At 39.0% G+C, this 14,199-nt stretch overlaps 1 protein-coding gene across 1 annotated transcript; it reads right to left on the bottom strand.

The window, feature by feature from the left end:
• Positions 1 to 1,750: 1,750 nt before the first annotated feature.
• On the bottom strand, positions 1,751 to 14,150 carry LOC136421913 (ADP-ribosylation factor-like protein 6). The gene is made up of 8 exons (XM_066409490.1): positions 13,914 to 14,150; positions 11,322 to 11,383; positions 10,163 to 10,231; positions 9,806 to 9,900; positions 9,284 to 9,360; positions 8,577 to 8,629; positions 5,319 to 5,374; positions 1,751 to 4,467 (listed from the first exon to the last, which is right to left on the bottom strand). Exons 1-8 carry the CDS (start codon positions 14,034 to 14,036, stop codon positions 4,442 to 4,444), a joined length of 561 nt encoding a protein of 186 aa, XP_066265587.1. The 5' UTR covers positions 14,037 to 14,150; the 3' UTR covers positions 1,751 to 4,441.
• Between the last annotated feature and the right edge of the window lie 49 nt (positions 14,151 to 14,199).

The following is a 14,199-nucleotide window of genomic DNA, read 5'->3' as shown; positions in this document are numbered from 1 at the left end:
CATACTTGTCTGTCATGTGTCAACCAAGGGCTATTCACGCTGAACCAATGATTTTTCATCATTATGTCCATGAAAAAAATACTTTTTCATGGGGATATTGTTTTGCGTGCGTTTGCGTGTGTTATCCTGTGTGTGTGTTTGTGTCACCGGACGCTTAAAATCAGCATAACTGAAGAACGTGTGGATGGATTGTAATGATATTTGGTATGTGGGTAGGTGCTGGGAGTAGAAAGGTCAAGGTCAATTTTGGGCACCCTGGTATGTGGCACTGGAACTGCAATGGCGTATTTGTTCAAATTGCAACCCTTTTTTCCTTTTGGTTAAGGGTTGCTAATTATTGTGAAACGTACACAAGGCCTGCTACATACATGGGAGCAGACCCTCTTGCTGTTACATTTTTATTGACGTTTTTGGAAGTTTTGAAAAATTGAAACAATCTCAAAAGATTGTTAGACCTTATGGGTCCTTTCAAAGTTATCTGACTATAACATGATTGCTATTATCAAATGTCGATGTAAAACTGGGGTACGGGCACGCAAGCAAGGTTACAGATATTCAAGTTATGAAACAAAAGCAGATTTGGTAAATACAGAATCCGGAGTCACTTTAATTTCATATAACGGTTCTTTGCAAATTTGTTTATTGTTGTTGGCATGTTGATGCCAGATGAACACCTTTTTATGTCATTCTTGATTTGGTTTGAAGTTGTTGTTCTAGAGTCCATTCCAAGTCACCGCGAGGGTTGTTATAGTCATAATTTAGAACTATTTTCAAGTTATTGTAATTATTTGTGTAAGAGATTTGATACTTTTGAAATATTTTGAATGTGATTTCAACTTTCTAAATATTTCTTAAGTTTTCTAAAACTTTAGAAATATTCATGATGTATAATATGATATTTATAATGGTTTCTAAATAATGGTAACAGCATTCTACCATTATTTACAATTTTTTTACAATTTCTTACCATTCTCAGAGGGCTGGGAAGAAAGCAATTCACACATCATTGCGAAGTTTAGGGAAAAATGCTTTCCACAAAGGACAGAGCGGTGTCCTGCAGTGAAGTCTAAAGATGTACAAAGGCAGACAAAAGGGCCAGATTAGCACCTACTTTTATGGGGGCAATCACCATTCTACCATTGTTAACCATTTTCTACCATTTCTTGTTAATATTTCTAAAAGTTGGATAATCACATAGATGTTTAGAAATTATTACAAATAAAGAGTTTTTTGTGCAGTTACTTTCAAAATATTTCTAAATTATCTAATTAAATTCAAATAAATTCATATTTTGTATTTGATCTTTTAGAAAAATTTAGAACTATTGTCAGTCAGATATTCTTTTATTAGAAATTTTTCAAAATGATAACAAATATTATTATAAAACCCTCGCGGTGACTCGGAATGGACTCTAACACTGTGGTTGTGTTTGATGTTTTTCTTTTCTTGTCAAGACATGAAAAGTTGCAAAGAATGCAACAAGGTACGGTAATTATGCCCTGATTGATCATCACTATGGTAACAGAATACCCCGGGGTTTGTGACGCATATCTGTCGAGTAGTGCGGTAAAATTACTGGGTAGAAAATCTGATGTGAGAGGCAGCAAGCCACTAACAAACAAACAAACAAACAAACAAACAAACACACTGTATTGTGTGCTGCAGTTATATATACAAAGACGTGTATTGCATTATCTTGTACATTGGTTGTATAGAGATTGACAGGAGATACATGTAAGACCACACATGGTATATTACAAAACTGTCAGAAATAAATCTCTTTATTTACACAAACATGAAACTACGGCAAAATACAAGGAGCGGAAGTGACCACTTTTGACTTGAGATAGTATGAGACACCTATTGAAATAAAAGAATTTCCTACTTGAAATATTGTTTCAGAACAGCTTTGAGTATTTTGAGAGGACATCGGGATGTAAGAAAAACAAAGTTTTCAAGTCCAAATTATACACATAATGGTCATTTCACTGTTGGAATGACATTCTTTGCTTTTGGTAACTTGTGTTCAGTTCAGATTCATGACCTCAATGGTCGTAGGGGCTTGTGACTGGTGGAAACAAACATGAGCTCACAGTGCCCCCTACCAGAGCAGGGCAGAACTGCAGTGTTGTAACCATGTCAAGAAAGGCCACACTGTTTTACTCCTACATCATAAAGATGAGGCCAAAGCTATGCCATGCGTTATCATTGAAAAGTATGAACAACATATTCTATACATCGATCAACTGGTAAACTAGCATCACGTTCTGTATGTAAATGTCTGAACGACATTTTTCTCCTCAAGCAGAGGTTGAATGTACATTCTTCTGACTAGTACCAGTTTTCTGACAGTTGACTCCTTTAATCAGGATGGGCACCCATTAAAAAGAAAGTAACAATTTTGTTTGCCAACCTCTACTTGGAGAGTAATACAATTCGTCCATATCATAAGAGACTTGAGAAGTGTGGTGGGATCCTAAAGCACATGTCTAGTGCCTTACAACAAAGGACTACCAATATACAATATGGTCTACAATGTTTTCTCAAGAGAAAAGCAACTCGGACTTATCATGTACATGTTGCCTTCCACGAAAACAGTTGGTCCGGTTTTAAAGAGGCTGGAAAATATCATAAAGATAAACTGAACATCCACAAGTACATATCCACATCACAAATCAAAAGTATGCGACATACATGTACAATGTATATCTCTGTCACAGTCTTGTCACCATATCCTCACAACTAACCTAATTTAAAAGTTAAAGCAAACAATATGTAACAACCTAGTCTCTTCCAGACTTTGTAGGCTGCTGTTAAAAGAGTAGAAAATGGCTAACCCATTTGCCAGAAGGGTTAACGGGCTATAGAGTTACCATTTCCAATGCCAGTAGAATAAATATTGTCGTCCAAGGAAACCTCAGTCCCCCTACCAAGTATCCCTAGCTTCCAAAAGGCCTTCCTACAGGGGTAAAGGTCGTAGAATTCGGCAAAAAAGGGGACTTATTGTCCAGGAAAGTCATAGCCTGGTCCCAGTCTCTAGGGGTCGGCTTAGGGGTGTTTTACCGGGCCCAGTCTGCTTTATTGAACTGTTTCTGACAGCTTTTCTACTTAGCTGCCTTTCTTCTTCCGCTGCCACCCTACTTTCGCCGCCGTGGGTGGCGAGCTAATTTAATCCAAGGCCGTAAACCAACACCCCGAGCGGGCTAAGCTGTCTGGGCGGGTGGGGGTCACTCCCAGCGCTGTAGAGATATCGGGGAGCCACCGAGGGTATGGTTTCCAGGCTAGGAGAGTCAGTTCACGGGAAGATTAATATGTCCCCTTCGAACTGCGTCTGCAAATGAAACCCTCTGGTGGCCAAACTTTCCTGGCAAATATTCACCCTATAGCCGGCGTAGTCAGTCTGGTAGAGACTTAGCCCTATTTTGGCCAGTTAAGCACATCGCTGGAACGTAATGCGTATATGGCAATTAGCCTGCTATTTAAACCTATTATAACTGCCGAATCTCTTTTGTTCTCTTGGGTCAATGTTGCATCAGAGTAACAGCCGTTGCATAAGACTATGTCTTTGGACACAACTAAATAAACCTATATGCGAGATATTAACCTTAAATACGCGAACTGTTTACGTTCCGGCGACGTTCTGGCCAGTTTCTATTTGATCTTCCAATTTTAACCACCCTCTCTAACTCTATGGCTGGACAAGTCTTCTAAGCAAAGTAGATTACAGAAGTATGTACTATGATACAACATTAAACTTTTAACAATTGGCAATATAATATATTTTTGTTCAAAGATGGTGAGAATTTCATATTCAATATTTGACATAAATCTGAGAAGACCAGACTGAGAAGACTGGGATAAATGGAATGTTTAAAAAAAATCTGTCACTTCAGAGTAACTTTTAAGTTAAAATTGCCAGGTTTGTTTATACTTCCTCCATTGGTCTGAATTTAATCATAAAGCTTTCAATATATATGCAAATATACATAATTTAGATATACATCAAGAACCTCAAAGTTGACATGGAAAGCACATAACAAAATCAATTTTTGAAATTTCCAAGATCTTGATGTATTCGCTTTGTATATGCTGTAGCATCTAAGTTCTTATCAATACAAAGCAATCAAAATTTATCAACATTATAATCTATTATGATTGTGGCTTATTTGGGACCCTGGCTGAAATGTCTGTGTAACTTTCTTGCTCATTCTGCCAGAAATGAAATAGTAGCTTTTAAAAACACACCTCCTAACAAAGCACTATCTGTTTACAAAATAGTAAGTACAGTCTGTAACAATGTGCAGTTCCACAACCAAACAATAGGGGGTGCAGCTACAGACATATTATTACACCATGCAATTTAAGTACAGTAGTATTTTACATGTATTGCAATTTGACACATTCAACCCACATTCTCCCCTCTGGTCTCCTAAATGGGCTGCTATTTCTTCATGGATCGGATTTGATCTGCAAGGTAAGATAAATAATAGACGTTAATATGTCTTAATTCTTAAGATAGAAGTGGTAAAATAAAGCCTGATTTACACACAAGGTTCACTGAGTTGACTTGGAACTGCTGTTTAAGTGGAATCAAAAACGTGTGTGCAAATTGGGCTTATTTTTCTAGAGCTCATAAATAAATAATATCAAAAGCTAGTCAGTTCCAAATTCTAAGTAAATTGCATTAGGTAGCTGTCAACAATGCCAATAATTCACAGAGTTCAGTATAACTGACTACGCTACGCGGATCGCTGGGAAAATAGTAGAAATCGGCCAAATAGAGTGAATAGTATGTTAAGGGTAGTCTGCTATACAGGGAAGGTCAATAGGCGACCAACGGCCCCGCGGAGCCTGGTAGAGGCTACAAATGTATATCACTATTTGAGGTTAAACCTGTAGCACACTGAGGTACATGTAGCCGTTTGGCACCCCATTCTCAGTTACAGAGTTAGGTAGCAGGAACAAGGTTAACTACCCTTTACACTACAGTTTCTAAGAGCTAAACATGCTCTAATACTGTAAATGCAGAAATGTTTGCAGAGATTCAATTTTGCGGTAGGGAGAAAATGGAGTGTTCATAATGGTTTTGAGTTCACGTTTGAAACAATAGTAGCGCTACAGTCACACAATGGAACAGCTTTTCTCTGTGCTTTTAAGTTTGCAGTGAAGAGCTCACCGTGAAAACCGTGAACATAGAACCACCACAAAAATTTCTGCATTTACAGTATCTTGACCTATTTGCACACTGAAAGGACAGTCTGTCTACTTCTGGAATATAATTGAATTCATCTACAGGATGAAACGTAGTTATGTCTGACCTGTGACCCACTCTACCCCCTCATCAAGGCCTTCTCCTGATATCGCATTGCTGGCACTGTAAGCATTGGGAAACAAACATGTCTGACAATATGTAATTTACAATGTGCGAAACATTACGAACACTACATACATGTAGTAAACCCAGTTTGTTTGTATTGCATACCCGGTAAACAGCCTCAATGCAAAATTACAATAACACATCAGGTTTGTGCTAAACTGTACAAGCTGAATATCTGGACAGATATATTTGATCCACTCATACCGGAAAGGACCATAATCTTTTCGATATAAGTGTGATGGGTTCTTTCACGTGCTCGAGGTATGGCTCTCCTCAAACACGGGACCTCCATTTAACACCCTACCCGAGGGATGTCCCTATTTTGTTGTACCATTCTAATTTCAGAAATGAATCCCTTTATTTTCACAAACATTAAACTATTGCAAAAGACAGTGAGCAGGAGTGACCACTTTCCACTTGGACTGGTATGACACACTGAACTAGATGGCTTCCCTACATGTATTTGGCAAATTGATTCAGAGCAATATTAATAATTCACATGTTTGATGCTTTATAATATAATATAAGTTGTTAGGCTGTGGCAGGTTACATGACAAACAGAGGCTGTCAATATTCGTATAAATCTAGAATGTAGCATAAAATCTCACATATCTAGCTCTGCATAATTACAGGTTTGAGTAGCAAAACCTTTGTTGGATCCGTTGGCATGTGTGATGGCCGCCATCTTGATTTTGTGACATCGCAGGGTAGCCATACTATTTCATTGGGAGGGGTGTTTTTGGGGTCACTAGCGTTCTCTCTATTTTTAACAAATCGGCACACAACTATCACACATTCGACTCAAATAAAAAGAAAAATTCAATACTAATTCATATTCATAAAAAGACCCTGTAATCGCTAAACTACCCATAGCAAACCTAGCACAAATACTTAACTCTAGTGTTGTTATCTTCGCCGAGTACTTGTACTCGGAGAAGATTATGTTTTCGGTTGAAAAATCTGTTTGGTGGGTCTTAATGTATGTCAGGAGCATATCTTAAGAAAGCTTCAATGAATCTTTATGATTTTTGGTAGGTGTGTAGTTGTTGTCCAAAGGAAGGTCAACTTAAAAAATGGTTTACCTGGCGTTTTCCAACAGTACTGCAGCAGACTTTGCATTTTTTTGTGTTTGTATGTAGGCAAAAAAAGTGACGGAAACGTTGATGGATCTTCATGATTTTTTGCAGGTGTGTAGATGTTGTGGAAACGGAGGTCAAGTTCAAAAATGGTTTCCCTGGCATTTTCCGTCGGTACTGCAGCGCGCTTTATATGTGTGTGAATTTGTATGTCGCCAGCATAACTCGAGGTGCTGTTGACGGCTGTGCATGATATTCAGTTGGTAGGTAGGAGTGTTAAAGAGGAAGGTCAAGTTTGATAATGGGCCTCCTAGCTGATAATTAAGGTACTGCAGCTGAGTTCTAAATTTTGTGGTCGAATTTTCTGGAAGTGCCAGGCTCATGATTTTTTACCAATACATAGGGTCTGGAACAGGGAATAGGTGGTGTAAGTTTGGCCCCCCTAGCAGCTTGTTTGGACCTGCAGTTGGCGTTTTTGTTGAAACCTTTGGAGGCTAATAACTACAGAAGGGGTTGACAGATCGTCATGATTTTTGGTATGTAAATAGCTTGGGTAATGTTTTACATAATCAGATACATATTATGAAACCAGGAACTAATTTGCATAATAAATGAAGAAAGTTTACTAATCCGCTTAAAGTTTGTGGTCAAATTTTTTGCAGGTACTAAGGTTATGATTTTTTGAGTGGTAGATAGATCTTGGGGCAGAGAGTAAGTGATGTAAGTTTGGGCTCCCTTGCGGCTTGCCTTAAACTGCAGTGGACCTATTTGTTTGTAACTTTTGAGGAGGATAACTCAAGCAGGGGCTGATGGATTAATCTTGTATTTGGTATATATGTTCCTTAAGTGATGATCTGCATTATGATACGCTCATTATGCAGATCATGACCTATTTTACGTAATAATTGGCATATATAGGACTGCCGCACCATAGTACGCGGCATGTGTTAGTACACAACTGGCGTCCAGAATCTAGGTCAACAGCTGGCGTCCTGAATCTAGGTCAACAGCTAGCTTACTAGCTGGGCAATTGAAAAAAACAGGGCTAAAATGTATCTGTTATGTTTGGTATGAAGATCTTACGATTGATGTAACATGGTAATTATGCCAAACAGGACCTAATTTGCATGATTAATGAAATGTTTTAAAATGCGCTGAGTTCTATGTTTGTGCCCGTTTATATGCATTTTAGTCATATTCTAGTCTTTGTGAAAGCTTGTATCAAGGTCTGCATATTGTTCAGTGATGCTAGGGTCACATTTCCTAACCGGGGCCCGGCCGGGCTGTTTACGGAAACGAAAAATCAAAGTGTATGCCCATGAATTTGCACAAGCTATGCTCTTGAATAATTTTAGGTACGTTTTGTGTTTTTGTTGTCTTTTATATCATACTTTTCGTTCACAAAGACAGCCCGGCCGGGCCCCGGATGGGAAATGTGACCCTAGCATTACCAGGGCTAACCCTTTGTAATAGCTTTAGCCTTTGGTAGCCCTGGCTGTACTTATCTACAGCCAAAAAACAAATAAAAACAAATCACATTTGAAAACTGTGTCATCCTTCACTGAGAAAAAGAGGCTAGTAATCATCGATTATAATCGAAATATCAATTATTCAAATGACCTCATTTGAATTATTGCTGAGATTATACTAAGATAATAACACTATGCCCGTAAATGACAGGACTTTCTATATTCATGTTGGGCATTTTAAAATACCTGAATCTGATAATTGACATAGCCAAGCCAAGTTAGAAAAATATGATGCTGATTATGCAAAACAGGGTCTAATATTTGGGAGTTATACTACTTCACTACGTTTCGAAAATCCATCCAGTTTTATTGCGTATCTTATTACCTGGATGTCTAACTGTCATTATCATTCCATGAGAGGACTTTCAGACCTATGGCATATCAAGCCACTGAGAAAGATCGGAACATTGATAGATATTATCTAAGCAACTAAAGACTAGAATTTAATTATTGTTTAGAAAAATGGCTGTGTAATGCCATATTGGTAAATGGCGGGAGTTTGGCACTTGCATCTGGTACAATTCATATTATTTGGCGAAGATATGAGGTCGTGGAACTCTAGTTGTTAATGTGCAGAAAAAGCTGCTTACATACCATATGTGCCATGGTTTGTCCTTGATGGCTTCAAGACCCATCATCTGGGAAACCTGAAAAACAAAAATGTAGGTGTGTCAATTTTCAGCAAAAGACAAGTAAAAGACAAGTAATATGTAAAATAAAACATTTTTGCTTCTTTCTTCAAATTCAAATAAAGCATAAAGGCTCCTCTGTTCGACCATTGGTAGACCACGTATGTCCATCTACCGAGAAATTGGCAATTACTGAAATGTATCGGGTCGAAATCAGGCTGTTAAGGTTCGGACCATCGCGCACCGGGGCATACCCCCACTCTTTTTCAAAAGGTGTGGTGGGTTCTTTTATGTGCATGGGGTGTGGCTCTCCACAAACACGGGACCTCCATTTAACGTTCTATCAGAGGAACGTCCCTAACCTAGTAGGCTAGGTACTCATTTTCGCCTTGGTGAAGTGAGGAAATTTGTGTTAAGTGCCTTTCCCAAGGGCACAACATTGGGGCGCATGTCCAGACATGTCTGGTGACAACCTGGGATTGAACTCGGGTTCCTCGTTTGACAGCCGAATGTTCTAACTATTAAGCCACACAACGCCACTTGCCTCTTAAGTTAGCTTAAACTGGAGCAAGATTACTTTCCTTAAAAGTTAGTATTGAGTCGACCTGAATACGTCTGAACCTTTTCAGGATGCCCTGCAAAAGATGCCCTTCCCTTCAGGATAAGATTTACCTTTACTGCTGATAAGGATTCCTGCATGTCCATCTTGTTGGCGTAGAACAGGATAGGGATTCGCTTGCTCAGGATATCTGAGAGAAATTCAGTGGATAAAAAAGACTGAATTTCAGAACAAAATGCATACATATGGCACCTTATTGGAATGAGAATATGGGTTACGTTTGTGAATATTATCCAGCTCCTAAAGTTTCAAACTACCTAAACCAAAAACTAACAGCCAAAAGCGAACCTTTCTCTACCAAGCCATCAATCTATGGAATACCTTGCCAACTAACATCAAATCATTGACAGCTCCATATAACTTCATCACCAGTTATTCACCAGTTAGTTTCAAGTTAAGTTAGCAATCTGTGTACTATATGTTATGATTATGTAGATATGCCCTTTAATCTTGCACTGCTAGTCGTAATACGATTCAAGGGTATCGCAATAAACCAATAAACTAACAAGCAAAGGAGACAGCCGTTGCAGAGAGACACGACAAAGGTGCTCTTTTTTGTTTGTTTGTTTGTTTACCTTGGTTGTTGAGAAGTTGTTCCAGCTCATCTTTAGCCACCACCATTCTCAACTTGTCGCTGCTGTCAATGACGAATATGATGGCCTGGGCATCCCTGGGATTAGGCAAGACATTAGGGCCTTAATTTAGGCAGCCATTTCTCAATACTGGCATTACTATATTTATTGTACATTCTATATTTATTGTACACTGGAAATTACTGTTAATCACTTTAATATAGCGGCTGACTTTTCGTCAGTGACTCTGTTTGAAATGCTACTTGACCGTCTGACCGTTTCCAAAATCATATCCAGTTGCCTGAGTAACTGTTATTTGGCATATCGTATCACCTGGATGACTAACCTTCATCAACTTACTTGTAATAGTGTTCCCATAGATTCCTGTATCTGCCCTGCCCTGACATGTCAAACACTGTAAAGGACAAACTGAAACAACACAATTAAAAAAGGTTAATAATGACATTCTTTGAAGAGATATGTAATAGATGGATTCCCTTCACAGGCATGTGTGCGCCCAAAATTGGTGCCGTGCACCTAATTTTTGACTGTGGGTGCACTGGTGCACCTATATATTTTGGTAGGCTATAGGGTAAAGGAACCAGTATACAGAATATTCTCGAAATGTAAGTATCAGAAATAGCAATATAACCCTTTGTTGTACTTAACTTAATGTATCACTTGTTTGAACTTTTAAGGTTAGCTATAGAATTACAGATTGCAGTTCTGAAAAGCGTTAAACTTTGTAATTATGTTTTGCTGACATTCAACTTTATTCTATGTGGTGCACCCAAAATTCTTTCTGTGCACCTAATTTTTTTGGTTGGATGCACCAGTGCAGCTATTTCTAGAAATGAATTTCGAGCCCTGCTTCAGTACTCTATGTGGCCAGACTATTCCTATTAAAAAAAACATTAACCAATAAAGATTAATAATACATGTATACCATAAGGGGACTGCCTACTAATAACATTAACTGATTAAGATTAATAATTGATACATACATAAATGTATTTAAATGATCAGATATGAAGGAACAAGAATTGAAACTGAACCTTAAAATATTTTTTCATTGACAAAGACATCTCTGTATTTGTATATCAATAACCCCTTTACCAAACGTTGAATTCTTCTTCTTCTTTCTTTTGAGGCAACCAAATTCATCTTGCTGAAGATTCTGTAGCCTATATACAATGTACCGACTGTAATGTTTGATCCACTCACACCGGGAAGGACCCCTATTCTTTCTATAAGTGTGCCGTTTTTCTAACGTGTTCGAGGTGTGGCTCTCCTTGAACACAGGACCTCCAATTAACATCCAATCCGAGGGATGTCCCTAACCGAAGCTAAGTACTCATGTTGTGAAGTGAGGAAAGCCGTGTTAAGTGCCTTTCCCAAGGGCTCAAGATCGGTCACATTGCAGGACTCGAACCCGGGACCTCTTGGGTTCTGGGCCAAACAAGCTGCCATTCCACCACATGATCCCACAGTTTTGAAATGTGCAGTAGTAGTGTTGTACCTTGCTGCTGCGAATTTCTCCACTGTAAAACCGATGGTCGGAACAATGTCGCTCTGTTGGGCCTGCAAAAGACATAGAATTCCTTAAAACATGTTACGTTCACATGTAGTTAACATAGAGATTCCATTGGAATGCCCTGCCTGGCACGGTTGTGACGGCTCCCACTGTTGAGACGTTCTGTGCTAGGCTGGAGGCCCGCCCGCCCTATCCCGGGACCTCAACTCCCCCCTTTCTTTGCCCCTGGTGGGGTTATTTGGGGGTATTACTCATGATGAGATATTGGCATGTTGTCAGCAATCACTGTATGTGTTATATACACACGGCTGTCATGCTAGCCATGGTGACTCTGGGAGGACGTATTTGTTTGTATAATTATGTTTGGAGGACTATGAATATAGAATACAACTCGGGGTATTCCGTATCGCCCGAGTTACCAGCCCGTCTGCGGGTAGGATGGCCCGACAGCCGAAGGCTGGAGGGCAATGTGACCCACAGGAGGGCAGCACCAAGGACAATGCGGAGTACCCGTGTTGTATTTCATTTATGTCATACCGACCCGAAAAAACACACATTTCAATGCAAAATACGTGTGATACGGAAAATGATCACACGTTGCGGAACACCCGTATCAAACATTTTCGCGGCCTAGGTATGACATAATATGAAATATAAAAGCTGATACGTCCTTCTAGAGTCGCCACGGCTACTGTCGTCATGCATTCAATTCGGAAAAGGGCAAAAATTTTGGAACTTGTCTCAAATTAGTGATCACTTCCTAAAAATAAGTAAAACGATAGCAAAAAAATGTTTTTCAGTTCAACTCAATCTCCAGTTTGAAAATTTGATATCTGTAACTTTACAACATTTGAATTAAAACCTCCTCACAATTTCATATTACAAAATAGTAATATGTGACAGGTGGGTGTAACATACATAAATTTGGGGAGGGTGGAATTTATTATTTGCAACGAAAGTACAATATTAAAACATGTTTATATCATTAAACTACATACATGCATTCGTTGAACACTTCAAAATCAAACATTTCCCTAAACAAAAGCAGAGAAATGAGTGTTACATAACGGGGGATGCCCAAACATCGGACGTTTTTTTACGCGCTGGAACTCACGGCGCTCCATTGCTGGTTGCCAGAGAATGGTCATGTTTTAATGAATGAATTTTGAACACATTCATCTAAATACCATACTTGGACAAGAAATTTATTCATACTGTTCATGGGCCCTTCATGCTCCGCGTTACATGCGGAAGACGCTGTGAGACATTTTCACGAATGTACCATCTGATTTAGTGCTACGCCAGATAGTGTGCCTAACTTATTACGCTTTGGTAATTATATTTTGCTCTCTTCGGAAGTTGGTGATGAAGTTAGGGAAATGTAAATAAGGCTTGAAGTCTGCTATATTCTAGCTTTCTTTTGACCGGAAAATTTTGACTGTGTGCACTTCTCACGTCATGTGAGAAGGGCTATATCTAGCGCATCCCAGCTCATGTTTCCACGGGAAATAGGCTACTACGCGGCCCGACGTACGTATTGAATGCGGCCCGACTTACGAAATCATTACGAAAAAAACGACACCGCTTACATCAACAATACCCCGTCTACTTATTGGGAAATATCTTCGCCATCTCTGTATTCAGTTTCCTTTTCATAGACGGTACCAATCACATGTTAGAGCGTTACAAAACTGTGCGTTGAATCGTTCCGCCACCATCGCGGCCCAAAAAAATGGCGGGAAAACAACGTCGTCAGACGACAGCAATGTTTACGTTGTTTTTCTTTGGTCGGTTTCTTCTCAACAAACACTTAAAGACCCAAATATTTAGTGTTTTATGAAGTTATTTTTCTTATGTGTATGATAGCTGTGTGACTTATGTATCTGCTTGGCACAGGTCGTATATTTAGGTGCCGAGCCGTCTAGCTACGCAGTGATCCTCTATTTAGCGCTACCATCATTATTGTCAAAACACAACTTTTCGACAAAACAAGAAATGAATATGTACAGATATGTTTTGAATGCCAATAACAATTATGTGCATGGACTTGGTTTATCTATCTTCCTTATGAGCATAGTCAGTGGAGTCGAGTGGACACAAACACGGCGTACTTATGCATAATAAGATCACTAAAAAATCCGTCCTAAGTTAGGGCGCGTCCTAAGTTAGGGCAACCCCCGTTATAATCATAAACGTTTTAATTTTTAAAGGCAACCAAAGCAATATTAGGGCTCAAAATTTGGAAAAAAAAATCTTTATGGCATTTACTACTCTTTAGCACATTTGCGTAATAACTTCATACTTTGAGCATTTCAAAACCACGCAAAAACGTGCCATACGATGATTCCCTTACTATTAGTAGTAGTTTCGCGAGTCTACAAAAACCCCGGCGACGATTTTCAGTGAGTTCTCACATCACAACGACGTCATATTTTTGCATGATGGACGTCGCTATACATTGTTGTTGGAAGTAATCATGTATAGAAATGACTAAATAAATTGAATTTCAAAATCCGAATTTCGGGCCCTAATAGTAATATTGATTGGGTTTCCTTTAAAATTTATATAATAACTCACGTTCTGAGGTTTGAGTTTGTTGATAATGGTTGTCTTCCCGCTGTTGTCTAACCCCACACAGATCACGTTTACTTCTTTCTTGCGCATCCCCAGCCATCTCGCCAGGGTATCGAAGAACCCCATCGTCTTAAGACTTCGCAAGGAGGCGTCTTAAGCCGAGAAAACAGCCACAAGTCGCCAGAAACAAGCGAGAAGACGTCTCACGCTTTCACTGCCTCTTGGAATGTGATTTTTCGATCAGACCATTCTTAATAATAGGGATCGATACAAAATATGTTTCTTTATT

Source organism: Branchiostoma lanceolatum, chromosome 1, assembly GCF_035083965.1.
Source record: "Branchiostoma lanceolatum isolate klBraLanc5 chromosome 1, klBraLanc5.hap2, whole genome shotgun sequence".
NCBI classification, from domain to species: Eukaryota; Metazoa; Chordata; class Leptocardii; order Amphioxiformes; family Branchiostomatidae; genus Branchiostoma; species Branchiostoma lanceolatum.
Note: the sequence above shows the minus strand (reverse complement) of the source record. Positions and strands in the feature narration are given on the sequence as shown.